This window comes from Pipistrellus hanaki, assembly GCF_964339955.1.
Source record: "Pipistrellus hanaki genome assembly, chromosome: 3".
Taxonomy (NCBI): Eukaryota; Metazoa; Chordata; class Mammalia; order Chiroptera; family Vespertilionidae; genus Pipistrellus; species Pipistrellus hanaki.
In genome coordinates, this window is record NC_140505.1 from 182,460,721 (window position 1) to 182,477,620 (window position 16,900).

General features: G+C 40.8%; 1 protein-coding gene across 35 annotated transcripts in view; it reads right to left on the minus strand.

The window, feature by feature from the left end:
* Nucleotides 1–16,900, minus strand: part of RBFOX2 (RNA binding fox-1 homolog 2) — a 252,255-nt gene that overhangs the window by 68,771 nt on the left and 166,584 nt on the right. For 9 of the 35 annotated variants that reach the window (XM_084876804.1, XM_084876806.1, XM_084876799.1 and 6 more), the window contains exon 1: nt 9,917–10,184. The exons of 25 other annotated variants lie outside the window; for them this stretch is intronic. In XM_084876804.1, the coding sequence (XP_084732930.1) occupies nt 9,917–9,943 (27 nt within the window). In that variant the 5' untranslated portion in view covers nt 9,944–10,184. Of the gene's footprint in view, nt 1–9,916; nt 10,191–16,900 lie in introns of those variants that run through there. One more of the 35 variants, XM_084876812.1, reaches the window with a different exon arrangement.

The window sequence follows — 16,900 nt, forward strand, 5'->3', positions numbered from 1 at the left end:
ATGCCCTCAACCAGAATCGAACCTGGTACCTCTCAGAATGCAGACTGACACTCTATCCCCTGAGCTAAACCAGTCAGGGCCCAAGGTGTGCTTTCTAACTGCCCTAGCTACTGCCTGAAGAGAGTGACACAGAGAGAGGGAAGCCAGGCAGAGCCTGGAGGTCTCCATGAGCTGAGGAGATCAAGCTAGGAGTCCAGATAAGCCAAGACAGCTGGAGTCATAGGGGAGAGTAGTGCAGAAGAGGAAGCTGCCCAGAGGACTCTGAAGAGCTCAGCTAAGTATGATCACCATATGTACATGAGGAACTACCTGAGGCTAAACAAATGACAGAGTTGGAGGGAGTAGTGCCAGGAGCTCAACAGTACCAGGAATACAGCCTGTTCTCAACAAGAGTGGAAAATTTAAGGAGCATCAGTTAGGGTGCTAAAAAGAATCTTGTCTCAACAGTGGGCAAAAATTAACCAGAGACCAAACAGAGCTCTGGTCATATCTAACAAAACTTAAAAACAAGAACTGAAAGGATCAAATTATTTCTATGAAAATCAGCTCAATAATATTTATAAAATTTAAAAATATCTAGCATCCTACAAGGTAACAGTCACAATGTTTGGCATCCAATAAAAAATTACCAGGCATAGTCTGGCTGGTATGACTTAGTGGTTGAATGTCAACCATGAACCAGGAGGTTACTTGTTCGATTCCAGGTCAGGGCACGTGCCCAGTGGGGGGGAGGGGTGTGTGTGCAGGAGGCAGCTGATCAATGATTCTCTCATTGATGTTTCTATTTCCTTCTCCCTTCTTCTCTAACATCAATAAAAACATATTTAAAAAAATAAAGGAACAATAAAAAAACTTATCAGCATACAAAGCAGAAAATTGCAATCCATAATAGAAAAAAAATCAATCAATTGCAACTGATCCAAAACTAATATAAATGTTAGAATTAGCTGACAGAACATCAAAATATCTGTATTCCATACGTGCAAGAAAAATGGTATGTAAAAGAGAAAAATGTGACCGAAGAAACAGAGAAAAGAAGACCAATATAAAAAATCTAGAGTTGAAAAATCCCCCAATTTTCTGGGGAGGAATGAAAGAGCAGGTCAGGGGTTTCATACTGATCCAAGGTTCCACAGGTCTAAGATAAACTGTTAAAACAGTTTCCTAATATGAAGCTATGTGGGAAAACTTTCCCTAAACTAAAACAAGTAGGGAGGACCTGCATCCCTCTAAATGAGAGGTTGGCAAACTATGGCTTTGGTCCAAAGCTGGTCCACCATCTATTTTTGTGCAACCTGAAAGCTAAGCATGGCTTTTCATTTTTAAATAGTTGAAGAATATTTTGAAAATACTAGTATGAAATTCAAATTCCAATGTCCGTAAGTAAAGTTTGCACTGAAACATAGCCACCCCCTTTCCCTTAGGCATCATCTGACTTCTTTCCTGCCAACAGAAGAGCTGAACAGTTGTGACCGAGGCAGCATGGCTCCCAGAGCCAAATATATTAACTGTCTAGACATTCACAGAATATGAGTGTCTCTCTAAGTTCAAATTTTTCCAAATCTCATTCTCTTTACTCTAGTGTCAGTTTGCCTCTCCCAAACTTCTTACAAGGGATCTCATAATCAATATTAATTAAAAGAATATAGTTATATATAATTTGTGGATATAAAAGTATTTTTATAATTTCATAAAATAATTATTGCTTCACATTAGTATATTTTCTACTTAAATATTCCTTTATATATGAAATATTAAATTTTAGTCACAGAACTTTATCCTGTAATTCTGAATGAAGCTATTAGTTACATAGCTTCAAGTTATAATTTTAATTTTTAAAAAAATATATTTTATTGATTTTTTACATAGAGGAAGAGAGAGGGATAGAGAGTTAGAAACATCGATGAGAGAGAATCATCGATCAGCTGCCTCTTGCACATCCCCTTCTGGTGATGTGCCGCAACCAAGGTACATGCCCTTGACCGGAATCGAACCTGGGACCTTTCAGTCCGCAGGCCGATGCTCTATCCATTGAGCCAAACCGGTTTCGGCTCAAGTTATAATTTTAAAAATTATTTAAAAACTATTTATTTTTGTTAATAGTAGCCTAGCTATACCTATATCCTGAGCCATTAATTAAATAAGAAATGTTATTCTAATATTCTGAAACTAATAGCTCTGAAAAATTCAAGAGGCATGATGAAAAGAACAAATATGCTAACATAAGCTAAACTAACAATATTTCTATGGTATTTGATTTATAATAATAAGTATTATTAAATCAGAGTACTTTCAGGTTTTAATTTTGTTTGTTATATGTTACTGCTATTCTCAATGAACATGTTTTACTGTTGTTATTGATTTAAAAAACTACTAATTCACAATTTTTGCTTTCTAACACTTTTTTGATATAATTTTTCCAAGATTTCAAGGGAAGTGATTAAATTTCCTTTCACTGATTTTCAACTGTGTCATTTGTTGTTCCAATTGACATCTTCAAAACGATTTCTACAAAATAAGTTTTAAAATAAAAAGTTCAGTGTTAGAAACTTTTGAGGGATCTGAGCAAGATGTAGAGGCTCAAAGGCAGGTAGATTCATGCCAATCAGACAACAGCATGCTTTATAATGAAATACAACATTCTATTTAAGAGTTGAGGGTAATATCCCTTATTTTGGAAGTTATAAATCATTGACAACATTAAATGATCATTAAGCTTTGAAAATTGAGTAGAGACAAACATGTCAAGAAACCCACTTACAACAAAGTTATCATATTTAATAATATTCATATTGACATTTTATTTAGTAATTAGATATAAACAATGTCATTCATATAAACTGACACAATTAATTCAGGACAGTCAAGACCCTGGAAACCATGAATTATTCTATCTATGAGGAATAATTCAAGGAAGCAGATGAGCCAAGAGAACAGAAGATTAAATAGAAAGAACCCTTAGCCAGTATCTTCAAATATTTGCTTTTTATGAAGAGAAATTAAACTACTCTATGTGACTTGGTATGACAGAACTAGAAAGAATAAGAAGCCAATAATAAAAACAGTTTATCATATGGAAAACTTTTCTACTTTTTAATGGCCAACAACAGAACTATTTACCTTATGAGGCTGGTAGTAAAATGGAAATGTGTGCAAATTTAGAATATATCTCAATTTTGAAACGATCACTGTCTGTATCCAGAGTTATCAAGTTGCTTACAAGACCTCAAAAGTCTAATGAATGGAAAAAAATTGAAAAAATACCACTGACCTCAAAAGGTGATTGTATGATATATAATACAAATATTGTTATGGATATAAATGTGATCTCTATGCAAAATAGGTACACAGTATATATGCAAAAATCAAGTTATTTCAATAACAGTCATTATTCCTAATGGTTAAGAACAGAGAAGCTAGAGCCAAACTCCTTGGGTTTAAATCCTGGTACTGCCAACTTAGACAAGTTATTTAACCTCTCTGTACTCCTGTTTCCTAATTTCTACAATATGGATATTAATACTTATAAGGCTGCTAAAAGGAGTAAATGACATGATATATAAGGCATTGATGTAATGCCTGATGCATAATATGTACTCTGTAATGTTACCTATTTTTATGTAGTACTAGAGAGGCCCGGTACATGAAATTCGTGCACACAGGGTGAGGGGGGGCATCCCTCAGCCAGGCCTGCTCCCTCTCCTAGTCCGGGAGCCCTTGGAGGATGTCTGACTGACTGGGGAGCGGGCCTAAGCCGTCAGTTAGACATGCTTAGTACTGCCACAGAAGCAGGAGAGGCTCCCGCCACTGCCACTGCACTCGCCAGACATGAGCCCAGACTTGTGGCTGAGCGCTGCTCCCCCAATGGGAGTGCGCTGACCACCAAGGGGCAGCTCCTGCATTGAGTGTCTGCCCCCTGCTGGTCACTGCACATCATAGTGGTTCTGCTGTTTATTCTGCTGTTCGGTCGATTTGCATATTAGCCTTTTATTATATAGGATTATAATATTGAACTCATTTTATTCAATAGTGAATTCCCTTTTAATACAAGTATTCCATCAAAACTTTGAATAAATAAGAGATGACAATTCCAGAAGTAATCAGTCTCAACTAAATTAATTCATTTACATATTCAACAAATATTTACTGACTATGTAATACCTACACGAAGATGCAAGTGCAGTGGTTAAGAGTATGGATTCCCTAACCCTAACAACCCCTCTTAAAAAGAAAAAAGAAAAGAAAGAAAAAGAGTAGGGCTTGCCAAACCAGTCTGCGGAAATGAATCCCCATAGCATCTCTTAGTAGCTATATAAACTTGGGCAAACTACCAAACCATTACATGCCTCAGGTTCCGCTTCTATACTTTGGGGTAATTGTAGCGGTGCTGGAGGACTCAATGAGCTCATGGAGGTAAAGTGCTTAGAACAGTGCCTGATAACTTATAACATTCCAGGCACAGTTCTAGACACCAGGAATATAACAGACTGCTGTCAAGATCCCCGACCCTTTTGTTGGGAAGGGGCATGGATAACGAAAACAAACATAAAAAGTAACAATAAGCCCTAACCGGTTTGGCTCAGTGGATAGAGCATCGGCCTGGGGACTAGGAGGTCCCAGGTTCGATTCCAGTCAAGGGCTTGGTTGCAGGCACATCCCCAGTGGGGAGTGTGCAAGAGACAGCTGAATCGATGTTTCTCTCTCATCGATGTTTCTAACTCTCTATCCCTCTCCTTTCCTCTCTGTAAAAAAATAAAATATATTTTTTAAAAAAGAAACAATAAGCACTAAAAATCAGTGAAGACAAAACAGGGTAGGGGACAGAATGACAGGAGGTTTCAAGTTGAGATAGGAAGGTCAGTGAAGAGCTCTCTTGGAGAAGTCATGGGGTCTGAGAGAAGCGCATTTCCAGCCGAGAGAAGAGAGACAGAAAGGCCTGCGGAGAACGCAGGTGTGTAAGGGAGTAGCAAAGAGGTCAGTGTCACTGGTGCGAAACAGGGAAAGAGAAGGCAGCAGGAGATGCAGTTGTAGAGACAGCCAGGTTCCTGATCACACAGGGCCTTAGACACTGGAGGAGGGACACAGGATTTTACTCTGAGCTTGAGGGAAACAACTAGAAGGTTTTAAGCACAGGAGTGGCAAAAATCAGACCTGCATTTTACATGGTTCACTCTAGCAATGCCGCTAGTGATTTATTTGATGCCAAAGTGTCCTGGATTCAATCATTCCAAAAGTACGGGAGGGTCATTTAAGCATCTGAAAATGGAAACAATACCGCTCGGCAGACTGCAATTTCGGACTGCGTGGAGAGGAGTGAGCCTGGAGTCCAATAAGACAGTCACTACATTCAAAACAGCAAACCATTTACTGCAGGGGATGCCGCATTCCGTCTGTGTTTGCTGGGTTTAATATGTGAAGTGTTGCATGGAAATGTTTAAGAAAGACTTGACAGCGGTTTGGGAATGTTGGGGGGAGAGGGGAAGCGTGAGGAGGTATGGCTCCAGAAGGGAATGCTGGGGACACCAAGACAGAATCCAGATGAACAGTCCATCAGAAGGACGCCAGTGGGCACTGGGGCTGTCCCATCACTGTGACTGGTTCCTAGGGAAGATCTGAGGGCCACACCCAAATGTCCAAGAAACACCGAGAGGGATGAGGAGTGTCATTCACCTTTCAACGTGGAGATGTCCTCTGTAGCAATACAAACTTGAACAGCAGATGGCCAAATGCTAAGCTTACCTAACTGCAAAACTAAGGAGAAAGATAAAGGAAAAAATAAAGGGAAGGGCAAAAGGGGCGTATGCTTGAGGTGGGGACAAGCGAATGGGAAGAAAACCCATTTAATGATGGTTTAATCATATATATTTATGGAATTCTGAGTGTCTTTTCAGAAAAATAGCCGTATTTTTTCAAGAGCCAGTCTCGGGCTTGGCAAGGAAATGCTTATAGAGGAAGATATGGAGTAGAAGGATTCAGAAAGAAACCAAATCTCTGGAAAAAGTGAGGCTTTTTTTGATTCATGGTAAAGGAACATAAATCACTCTCCAGCCCACAATCTCCGCCTACCCCCCACTTCCCAGAGGCCTGCGCAGCGCAGAGCGGAGAGTGAGCCAAAACAAACAGCGCGGCTGCGGCGCTGGGGATGGAGGGTGGGATGAGGTCCGGGTGGAACTGGCAGGCACCCGAATGGAATCACTTTAAAGCCATGCCACAAGATGGAGACTAAATAATCACCGCGGACTTGCACAAATCACAGAAAATTGGATATGCTCAGCGAAACCAAAGAACAGATTCCTTACCCCAACCCGTTTCAACAAAGACAAAAAACGAACAAAACCCCTAGAAAGGACAGGAAAAAAGCGGAGACAGAGCAAAACATACCTGCTCTCTTATCTGTCTTTAATTATACCATAAAACACCATCCCTCTCCTTCTCCCAGCCACCCTGGAAGGACACTAACTGGCAGCGGCTCAGGTGAAAGCCTTCAGCCTTCCAGCTACAAAGGGGAGATAGCAGACAATGGAACCGGTGATTCATTACAAAAGAATACACTCCGGAGCGGCCTGCTGCCACATGGGCTCGCTGCACTATTTAAAGGAACAGTCACCCCCTTTCCAACCTCCCTTATTCTTAACACCTCCCCTCCTCTCGGTCCTGATGGAAAACAGATTTTGAAGAAAATGCCAGCAAAGCACTGAGCTGTCCAAGAAAGGGAGGGCTTTGTGTTCCACACAAACTGGCAGAAATTTTCTTTCACATCCAACGGTAAAATCTTTTCCTTTCTGCTCAGTATATTCTCCCTTTCAGCCACAAATAATATAACTGAGTCTGCGTCTGGCTAAGCATATTTTAAGATTAATTGGAGTTGGCGTCATTTGCAATTTTGTTTTTCTAATTTCACACATATTATAAAAATGAATTTTCCTCTTTTCCTTCAATTCCACATTGTTTTTTTGCATAGACGTAAGAAGACACAATGATTTGGTTCACATGTTCAGAAATAAGAGTTATCTCAGTGAAATACTACTACAACATATACATGAACAAGAGAAAAACCTAGTTATAAAAAATATGGCACTAGCATGTCTGCCATATTAAAATTTTATGATTAAATTTCTATTTGCTTTTTGAAAAAAAATCCTCACTTGAGGATGTGTTTTTATTGATTTTGAGAGAGAGAGAGAGAGAGAGAGGAGAGAGAGAGAGATGTGAGAGAGAAACATCCATTAGTTGCTGACCTGTATCAAACCTGCAACCGTTTTTTAGTGTTTAGAACGAAGCTCCAACCAACTGGGCCACCCAGTCAGGGCTGTTTGCCTTTTTAAGGCAAAGCACTGATTACTTACTGTAAATCACAAAGTAGTTTGCTTAAGTAGACAACAAAGAGGCCTTATAAAACTAGAGCATGCATAATAATGGAGCGCACATTGTGCACGTGCTGATACAGATCTAAATTGTATGATGAGAATGCCATCCCCTGAGAGCCCTCTCCCTCTTCCCCTGGGTGAGTGATGGACACGCAGGGACATAGAGATGTTAAGACCGGAGAAGCACGTGCCAAACGGTAAAATCGGGTATAAATAATTCTAATACACTGATCAAGATATTAAACACAACAATTAACCATCTAACTTTGAAAACAAACCGTAACAGCACAATTCTTGTTTAGACACTCATGTAACAGACCATTATCACATATTTAGATTAGATGCCTGGCTTGACAAACAAAACAAGTTCCCCTCAAACAAAAAAACACCTCTTCCCCCCAAAACACACCCCACAGCCAGGTAAACATTTGGCCGGCCCTTCTGGTTATGTCCTTTGATTTCCCCCCCTCTAAATTACCAACAACTATGTATGTTACATTATCACAGAAAGTGTACACCAAAACAAGTATGCTGGAATAGTGAAAACTGACAAATTTGATATTCTCTACTTTCCCACTGTATAAGTTCAGGAGGGGCAAAAACAAGTTTCCTTCAGCATTCAGCACATCCTGAGAAAAACCATAATGATTTTAGTTTATCTATTATACTTCCTCAACATTTCTTTCCTTTTTCTGTATCTCTTCTGCTTCATTCCTAAAATTACAGAGTCCTTAAATACCAATGGTAAGACCACAATATTAAGTGTGCATATGCCTGTGCATTCTAGCCTGTGCTTACACATTCTTAACCAGCTCCTCTAGAAATTAAGGGCATGTTCCAAGAGGTATAAAAAGTCCTGGTTTAAATTACTCTCTCGCTGATTTAAAAATGTATATGATGAAAAGTCAGCTAGTTGAAAAGCCTTCAGTAACAGCTGAGAAAGCACAGAGCCATACCCTCTAATATTGCCAGCTAATGAAAATTGAATGAGGGCTCCAAGGTTAACAAGTATCATCTCGCAAGCAACAAAGGCAATGCAGAAATTGGTTTCCTCTATGAAAATTTTTCTAAAAAGTAAAGCAATATTTCAAAAGAGTTAGTCTGACAATGAAGGGATAAGAAAAAGAAGCGAAGATATTTTAAGGGTCTCCACTTTCTGAAAGAGGGAGAGGTTTTGTGATATCTCCAAACTCAGATCTAGTGAAGAATTACTTGGAAAAAATATTAGAATATTTAGAAAAATATTCTCTGAAAGTTCCCTTTCCTCTAGGTCACGTTGAGAAAACCTGCCTAATGCTGTCACACCTTCCCAACAGTACTGCGGGCATTATATAACATTTCACAGATCCGGGATTCCAGCCCCTAACTGATGCCTCTGTCCCGAAGGCTCACCGACTCTCTCGCCCTCCGGTGGTGACTAGAAGAGGCAGAGAAGAGAGGATACAAAAAAGGGGCAACCTCCTTAAAAGGAAAGCACTGTCCAGTGATGAAATGTCCCCCCGGAGCATGAAAGCCTGCAGTGAAAATGACCCTAAGTCTGAGTCTAAAGGACATGAACATTCTACAGCGCAAGCAAATGAGTTCTCGCTGATAAATCACATGCTCATCACCCCCTCTCTCTATAAAGGGAAAGGGGGACAGGGGCACACAAAAGGGTGGCAACAAGAAAGGTAGCACTGCCAGGGGGAACCTCGTAAGAGTAGGTGCCTTCCATTTGTCAGGAATGACTTGCTAAAATGCAGATTAGATATTGCCTGGCATAACCAAAGGGGGGGGGGGAGAGAGAGAGAGAGAGAGAGAGAGAGAGAGAGAGAGAGAGAGAGAGAGAGAGAGAGAGAGAGAGATCCCATTCTCCCATTTCCCACTCCCTCTCCTTCAAATGCCTTTTCATGCCCCCGTGATGGTCATTTCTGCACTCAGCTCCGTTCTGCCAGGAGCTTTACCTGCCTCTGCTGCACCTGCATGCTCCTATGTTCCTACTGAGAACATTCTTCGCCAGAAACAAAGCCAGGAAAATGGAAACACTTTCCTAGTCTTCATTTTTAATAAACCATCCGGAGCAAAAGTAGCAAAACTGCAATTCCATAGCCAATTCTGAGAAACCGAAGTGAATCGGGAATCAGATTTCTCCGTCACACACATTCCTCTGCAATTCTTAAAAGGAGTCAGTCCCTCGCCCCTCTTTTGGCAGTGTGCGAGAATCTCTCCTACCTCTGCAGTCTCTCTCCCTCCCTCCCTCTTCGCAGAACCAAGACAAAGAGGTAGACAAATCCCCACAGGGTTTTTCCTCAGCTACAGCTGCACGTACAGGAAACGGGAATCTGCTGCGGAGGGGGTGGGGGAGGAAAGGCTGCGGATACATCCCTCCTTCCCTCTCTCGCTCTCATGAACTCACCGCACACACAGACTTTTCCGTTGATGATAATAAATCTGGTCTTCTCTAAGAAGACAATAATAATGAAAACTCTAATGGCTACACCCCACCCCCGTATCTTTATTTAGATCCCAGGAACGGGAAAAGAAACACACGGAGGAAACACAGACCTTACCTGAGTTACCATTTTCTTTTTCTCCATAAACCAAACGGAATAGCGAGGAGCACTTCAAAGCAGTCGCTCTAGGGCACACCTTCCCCGGCCTTCCTCTCCACCCCCTCCCCCCCAGCCTAGCTATTTGAGGGCGAGTGATCGATCTCCCTTTATCCCCCTTCCTTTTTCTTTCTAGTGTTTCTTCCTTTCTTTTCTCTTCCTCTCTGGCAGTCTCTCCCCCTCCTTCCAGCTCCAGCTCCCTCCCATATCTCAGGCAGATGGCTGAAGGAAGCCCCACCCCTGAATGCCTAAGGCAATTAATCAGAGGCGAGCCCCACCTCTTCCTCCTCCTCCCACCCCGCCCAGCGGGCTGCAGCTCCCAACTCCAGAAACAGGCCAGCGGGAAGGGCAGTGTGGTGTGTGCCTTGCGCACGCGTGTGTGTGTGTGTGTGTGTGTGTGTGCGTGCGTGTGTGAGGGGAAGACGGGAGGAGGGGGAGGGGGGACGGGCAGGCGCCATGTGCAGGCATATTGATATTTTAAGGAGTGAATCTCTGCGATGGTGGCATTAACTGTGGCACTGGAAGCATTTGTAGCTTACAATAGTTAATACAGATTCAGAATAGTCCACCCATGAATATATAATAAACAAGAAATGAAACAATTTTTTAAAAAAATATACATTTCCACTGATGCACACTTTATAGATGTAGTGGATTTAATGAAACATGTAAGAAGCTGTTGATTGGCCTTTGACTGGAAAGGTTTTCAAGGAATGGGAGGGGATATGCAAGAATCTGAGCTAAACCAAGTTCAGTGACTGAAAGGACTAAAGGAGAGGAGGAAGGCAAAGAGGGTGCTTATTTTTTCTGTAAAAAACCCAGGGGCCCAGACCGGTTTGGCTCAATGGATAGAGCGTCGGCTTGGGGACTGAAGGGTCCTGGGTTCCATTCCGGTCAAGGGTATGTACATTGGTTGCGGCCACATCCCCGGTGGGAGGTGTGAAAGGCAGCTGATCGATGATTCTCTCTCATCGATGTTTCTAACTCTCTGTCCCTCTCTCTTCCTCTCTGTAAAAAAATCAATAAAATATATTAAAAATAATAAAATAAAATAATAGATACATATTTTTAAAAAATAAAAATAAAAAACCCGGGGATTCTGAAAAAGCTGTCTGCTTAAACATGACCGCTTAAGGCTTCTGGCTTCATTAAAAATTCTGGCTAAGTGAGAATTTTCCCTTTGTGATCCCCAGGCTTCTGTATTTCAGCCTCTATTGAAAAACATAAACCTTTTCTTACATACACACTGGACATCTGTGTCATTATTGTAATCAGTAACTGTTACTATAGAGTACTATTATATAGATATACAAGGTTTGGGAGAATATTGAATTTAAGAGTTTCTCTTATCAAAAGGAAATAGTGAAAAAAAGCATCAAAGATGTACTTTGGTTCAGAATTCCTGGTCTAAGTTCTAACTGGGCCCTTTACAATTAAATGACCTTGGAAAAGTTTTGACCTCTGAGTATAATTTTATAATCTACTTTATATTATTAAATATTCAAATAGAACAATCTATGTGAGTGTTTGAGTTTGTGGTTTCTTATTGTCTCAAAAAATAGATTTTCTAATTTTGTTAGTATTCCAAAAAGATCCTAAAGGATTTTATTATATGTTTTAGTTATGCTATATTTATTATGTATAATCTCTAACAGATTACCCAAAGGGCAAAGAGATTAATTCCAAAATTAAGCTTCCTATTTTTAAAATAAACAAAGAAATAAAAATTACAAATCACATTGAGAATACATAGTTTTTTGCTCTCTCTATAAGAATTGTTTGGCATGTATGTGGGGGGGCAATGGTATATGTACAAAGATAATTTAATAAAAATAAATTTTTAAAAAGAATTGTTTGGCAAAATGTGTAACCACACTTACCAAAAATTTACTGTATAATAATGATGGTTGGTGCTGGGGCCTGACACTGCCGGGGATCTCCCTTCTCCGTGGCCAGCACGGAAAGAGAGATGAAATTGGTTCTTCGTAAAGGCAGCCAGGGATTGAGAAATAAAGAAATGAAGAGAGTCGATGCAGAAATAGGTTTAAGCTGGGCCCCACGTTGGGGCCTGAAGCTGCAGGGATCTCCCTTTTCCATGTTCCGCATAGAAGAGAGATGAATGAACTGGTTCTAAGTGGAGGTGCCCAGTGATTGAGAAATATTAGAAATAAAGAGAGAAGACATAGAAATAGATTTCAAGCTGGGAGCTGGGAGGGCTGCTGACCTCCTCTGCTGGAGAGACAGACTGACAACCTCCTGAGCCACGCAGCACATCTATTTATACTCCAATCCGACAAGGGGTTTCACAGGAAAACAAGGAGCCTGGGAGAGCCCAGGTTCCACCCACTTCTTCCTCCTGGACAAACACACACAAGCCAGGAACTAAGAACATCTCCGCACTCCCAGAGCGGGAGTGCAACTGACATGATACTGACAATATGCCGGGCCCAGTCAACAACAATCTATAGAATGTCCAGGTGTCTTCCCATTTGGCCTTCTACAGGTTGGTACATTACCAATATAATAACATCATGCTCCCACTCAAATTAATAATTATTCAAACAATTCTGTAAAGAACATAGGAGGGAGGGTGGGGGTATGGGGGAGAGATCAACCAAAGGACTTGTGTGCATGCATATAAGCCTAACCAATGGACACAGACAACAGGGGGGTGAGGGCATGAGGGAGGGGATGGGGGGTAATGGGGGAATAAGGACACATACTATATAACATCGTAATCAATAAAGAAATTTTAAAAAAAGAACATAGGAGCCTGGCAGGTGCGGCTCAGTAGTTGAGTGTCAACCTATGAACAGGAGGTCACGGTTCAATTCCCAGTCAGGGCACATGCCCAGGCCTCAATTGCCAGTGGTGGGGCATGCAGGGGGCAGCCAACCAATTATTCTTTCTCATCATTGATGTTTCTATCTCTCTCTTCCTACCTCTCTGAAATCAATAAAAATCGTTAAAAAAGAAGAATAACACAGGAACTAACAATCTATAGACCCTAGAGAAACTGGCACGATCAGAGCTATTTACTGATACCTATAATTCCTAAGAGCACTATTTTGGGCATTTTACAGACATCTGTATACTTTTGCTATAATCTATAATATGTAAAGAATCTTTAAACATTAGGGAAAAAACATGATGAGAAAGAAATAGATCAGTACCAGGCTTGTTCTTATTTAACACTTTTAAAAATGATCTGGAAGATAGAACATATTGCATTCTCTAAATTTGCAACTGAAAAGCCATTAGGAGATAAAATGCAGTCAAATTTTTTAAAAGGCAAAGTGAGTAAGCAGAAAACAGGTAGGTGAATTTCACTGAAAGCAGGGGCAACCTGGTGGACTTTTGGAGGAATCTAAATCCTATTCTTGGGATAATTATATTTTCAGTTCTAATGTAAGAAATAAACCTGAGAATCACTGTATACCATTCTCTAAATCCACTGGCCCCCCATTATAGTGCCAGGGGCAAAAAATCCGACATCAAGAAGAGAGACTCCCCGACTCCCTGCCACACACACACACACACACACACACCCCTTATGAAAGCACAGGTATCTTGAAGCAGCCTCTACACATAAAGACAAGAGAATTGTGTGTGTATGTGTGTGTGTTAACTAACAAGGCAAATGAGAGATCCCCACATACAAAAAGTCTAGGATTAGGTCTAGGGGAAAGGTTTCCTTAGACTTGGTATTCATGCCTCTTTTCTACATTTAGGACTAACATTTAATACTGCAAATAATAAGCTTAGCACAAGTTAGTATGAGCTAAAGCAAAAATAAATATTAAAATGATTTTTATACATTCACTAAGTAACAGGATCATTGTGAGCTCTGGACAAATTCAAGGATATTTTCAAGTGTGTCCCTGACTTTGAAGGCTGACATTAGAGAGGACAATTTGCTCCCTGGTGCCCGAGAGAGGGGAGAGCAGCTGAACAGCCTGGCTCTGATCCAGCAGAACCACTGAGTCCTAGATGGTGCACCAAGGAAAAGCTCATTTCTGGGCTTTTTCCGGGTGGGGCTGGGGCTGGGGAAGTGGCCAGCAAATACAGAGTAAGAATGTCAGCTAAGGGAGGAGACCACATCCACCCTCATGGTTCAATCCCCAGACTCTAGCATTGTGCCTGGTAGGTACCCAATAAACTTTTGTTAAATAAAAGAATTTCTCCTAGTTATCTCAATTTCTCGATCGCTTCCTTGATATTTTATGCAACCCCAGAACTCTAGCTTCCTTTCCCCCATACTTTTCAACGGAAATTATCTTCCTGAAGTCACCAGTCTGATGGTCAAATTCAATGGACATTTCACATTTCCTCTGACTTAGCTGTGGGCTTTGGTCCTCTCACCTTTAGGAAATTCTCAGCTTAAAATGATACCAGTCTTTCCTGATTTTCCTCTTTTCGTGTTCACTGACTTCCTTCTTCGTTTCCTTCCTGTCCACCCGCTACATGTTGCTATTGCTAGGTGCCCTCAGACGTCTATTAACTGCACACCGCAGATGCTTCACCTTAGGTGCAGAGCTCCTCACACAGGCGCCCTGTGGAAGTTTGTTGACATATGTACACTTCTGTGCAGAGGATCCATAGGACCCATCAGTCTCCAAAGGGTTCACACCTCAGAAAAGTTCAATACTGCTGAATGCGTTTGCGGTAGGGGATGTGACCCATCCCATCGCTGCAATCACCACCCATTTACCCCGACCTCCACATTTCTGTGTCCGCTCCGCATGTCTTCTGAACTCCAGACCAAGAAATGAAACTGCAACCCCGGGCCAGTGCTGCTAAGTGATTAGAGGTTGGTTGGAGCTCTGAAGGATCCTAGGCTTGATCTGGGCCCCAGTAGGGGTGCATGCAGGAGGCAATCAATCACTGCATCTCTCTCACAATGAAGAGATGTTTCTCTCTCTGTCTTTCTCCCCCTACCCCCCCCCCCCCCGCCCCCTTCACTCGCTATAAAAATCAGTTGGGGGAAAAATCCTCTGGTGAGGATTAACAACAACAAAAAACCAACTGCCAAAGAATGGTCAACTCATTTAGGTATCTCTAATTTAAAAGTCCAAAACTAAATTCTCAAAGTTAAGTCATTAATTCATTTAACAAATGGTGGTGGTGGGGGTGGGGGGTGGGGGGGATAAACAAATGGTTGAGTACCTACCATGGGGAACAAGTAAAGGACAAAGGAGTTAAAAATCCCTCTGTGTGAAGCTTGGATTCTAGGTACCCATCGCACCATGGTGGTTGTCTTCGGGAATGGTTAAATTTCATGACTGGATAAGTAGCTACCATTTCTTTGGAATTTACACTGTGGTGGCTTCTCATCAGGCAAATACTTATTAGCTCACTTCATCCTCATGGCGAGATATTTTAATCTCCTTCTACCATTCTTCCCATCTGAGCTTCTTGCTACTGCCAGAGCAACCTTTCCAAATGCACATCTCATTGTGCCACTTCCCTGATTCAAATTCTCAACTATTCCCACAGCCCCAAAGGGGGGAACTCCTAATGCTTATCAGAGTCACTCCCCACCCCTCACTCTTCCTGCCCCTGCCATACGGAACAACATGCAGTATGCAGTTAGTTCCTCAATGACACAGTGTTTCTGTTTTTATGTTCTTACTCCTCTGAATATGGCCTTCTATCTGTCTAGCTCATCCTTCAGGGTTCACGTCATGGATCCCCTAGTTCAGAAAGCCTTTCCTGACTATACCTGCTCCCTTATGTGGGTTGGGAACCCTTTATCCCTGTGCCTCAGAGCCTAACCCACAGTTCATAACTGTTGGGGTTAGTGTTTCTGTTTAACTATGACTAGACTGTGAGCAATCTGAGGAGAGGAGTTGTGTGTTTCAAATCTGCAGTTCCTAACCTAATACCTGAATTCATAGTAGACGAATAAATGTTTGTTGAAATCAAACAATAATGCCTTGATTTCTATCACTAGCCATTTATTTATCCATACATGATACCTAAGAATAAAGAGTATCTATGAGGTTATCAAAATATTATAAAATATAATTCTTCTAAAAGAGTACTTGGAAATAGCTTCAACTTCATAAATTTATTCCAGTATCTTAGAAATTTGAAGCCTAAAGGAAGACGTACAAAAAAAAAAAAAAAAAAAATGGGAGAAAGGCCTTTTCCAACTTTATTATAATAGTTCAGATTCTAGACAAAATAACTCATTGATTAAAAAACTCACAACTTTAGGTGCTCTTGCCCTTTACAATTTCACACAGATGTGACTCAACTTCTCTCCCTTCCACCCACGTACCAGCAATGCCAGAAAAGCAGATCCCAGAGTCCCTGACTAGAAGGCAGGCTTTGCTCATCCTTTCCCAGGCTGCCTCTGGCACCCAAGTGAAAGGCAACATTAAAGGGACAGCATTTCCTGCAATAATAAAAACTTGTTAATATAACAGCTCTGCACAGCACGCCCCCACACAATAACCCTAATTAAATGTAAATAACAATTTACACCTAATAGATATTAAATACCTTCTCAGAAGCATATCAATAACACTTTAATATTCTTTGCCCCAAGATTCCCTTTAATATAAATGTAGTCAAATTATACCTAAATCTATTATTTCCTAGCTTCTTTTTTCTAGTTCAAACAGGGTTCACTTATACAGAACCCATTCTAAAAAATAAGGTCAGAGCAGAATTTGAAATCAACTGTTTTAGACTTTATATGCTTATAAAATCAACTAACACATATTTATTTCTTGCCCCCCAAAATCAAACATTTAGAACAAGAGCACAAATAACACACTGAAACACAGTGATACCAGAGAAATTAAAAAGAAAATCACTTCATAAATTATTATCCAGATTTGGGTAATATACTCATGTACTTAAAAATCCCAAACTTTAGACACTAGAATCAAATAATTAAAATTATGTATACAGTCTTTGTATTCTAAGAGAGATTAC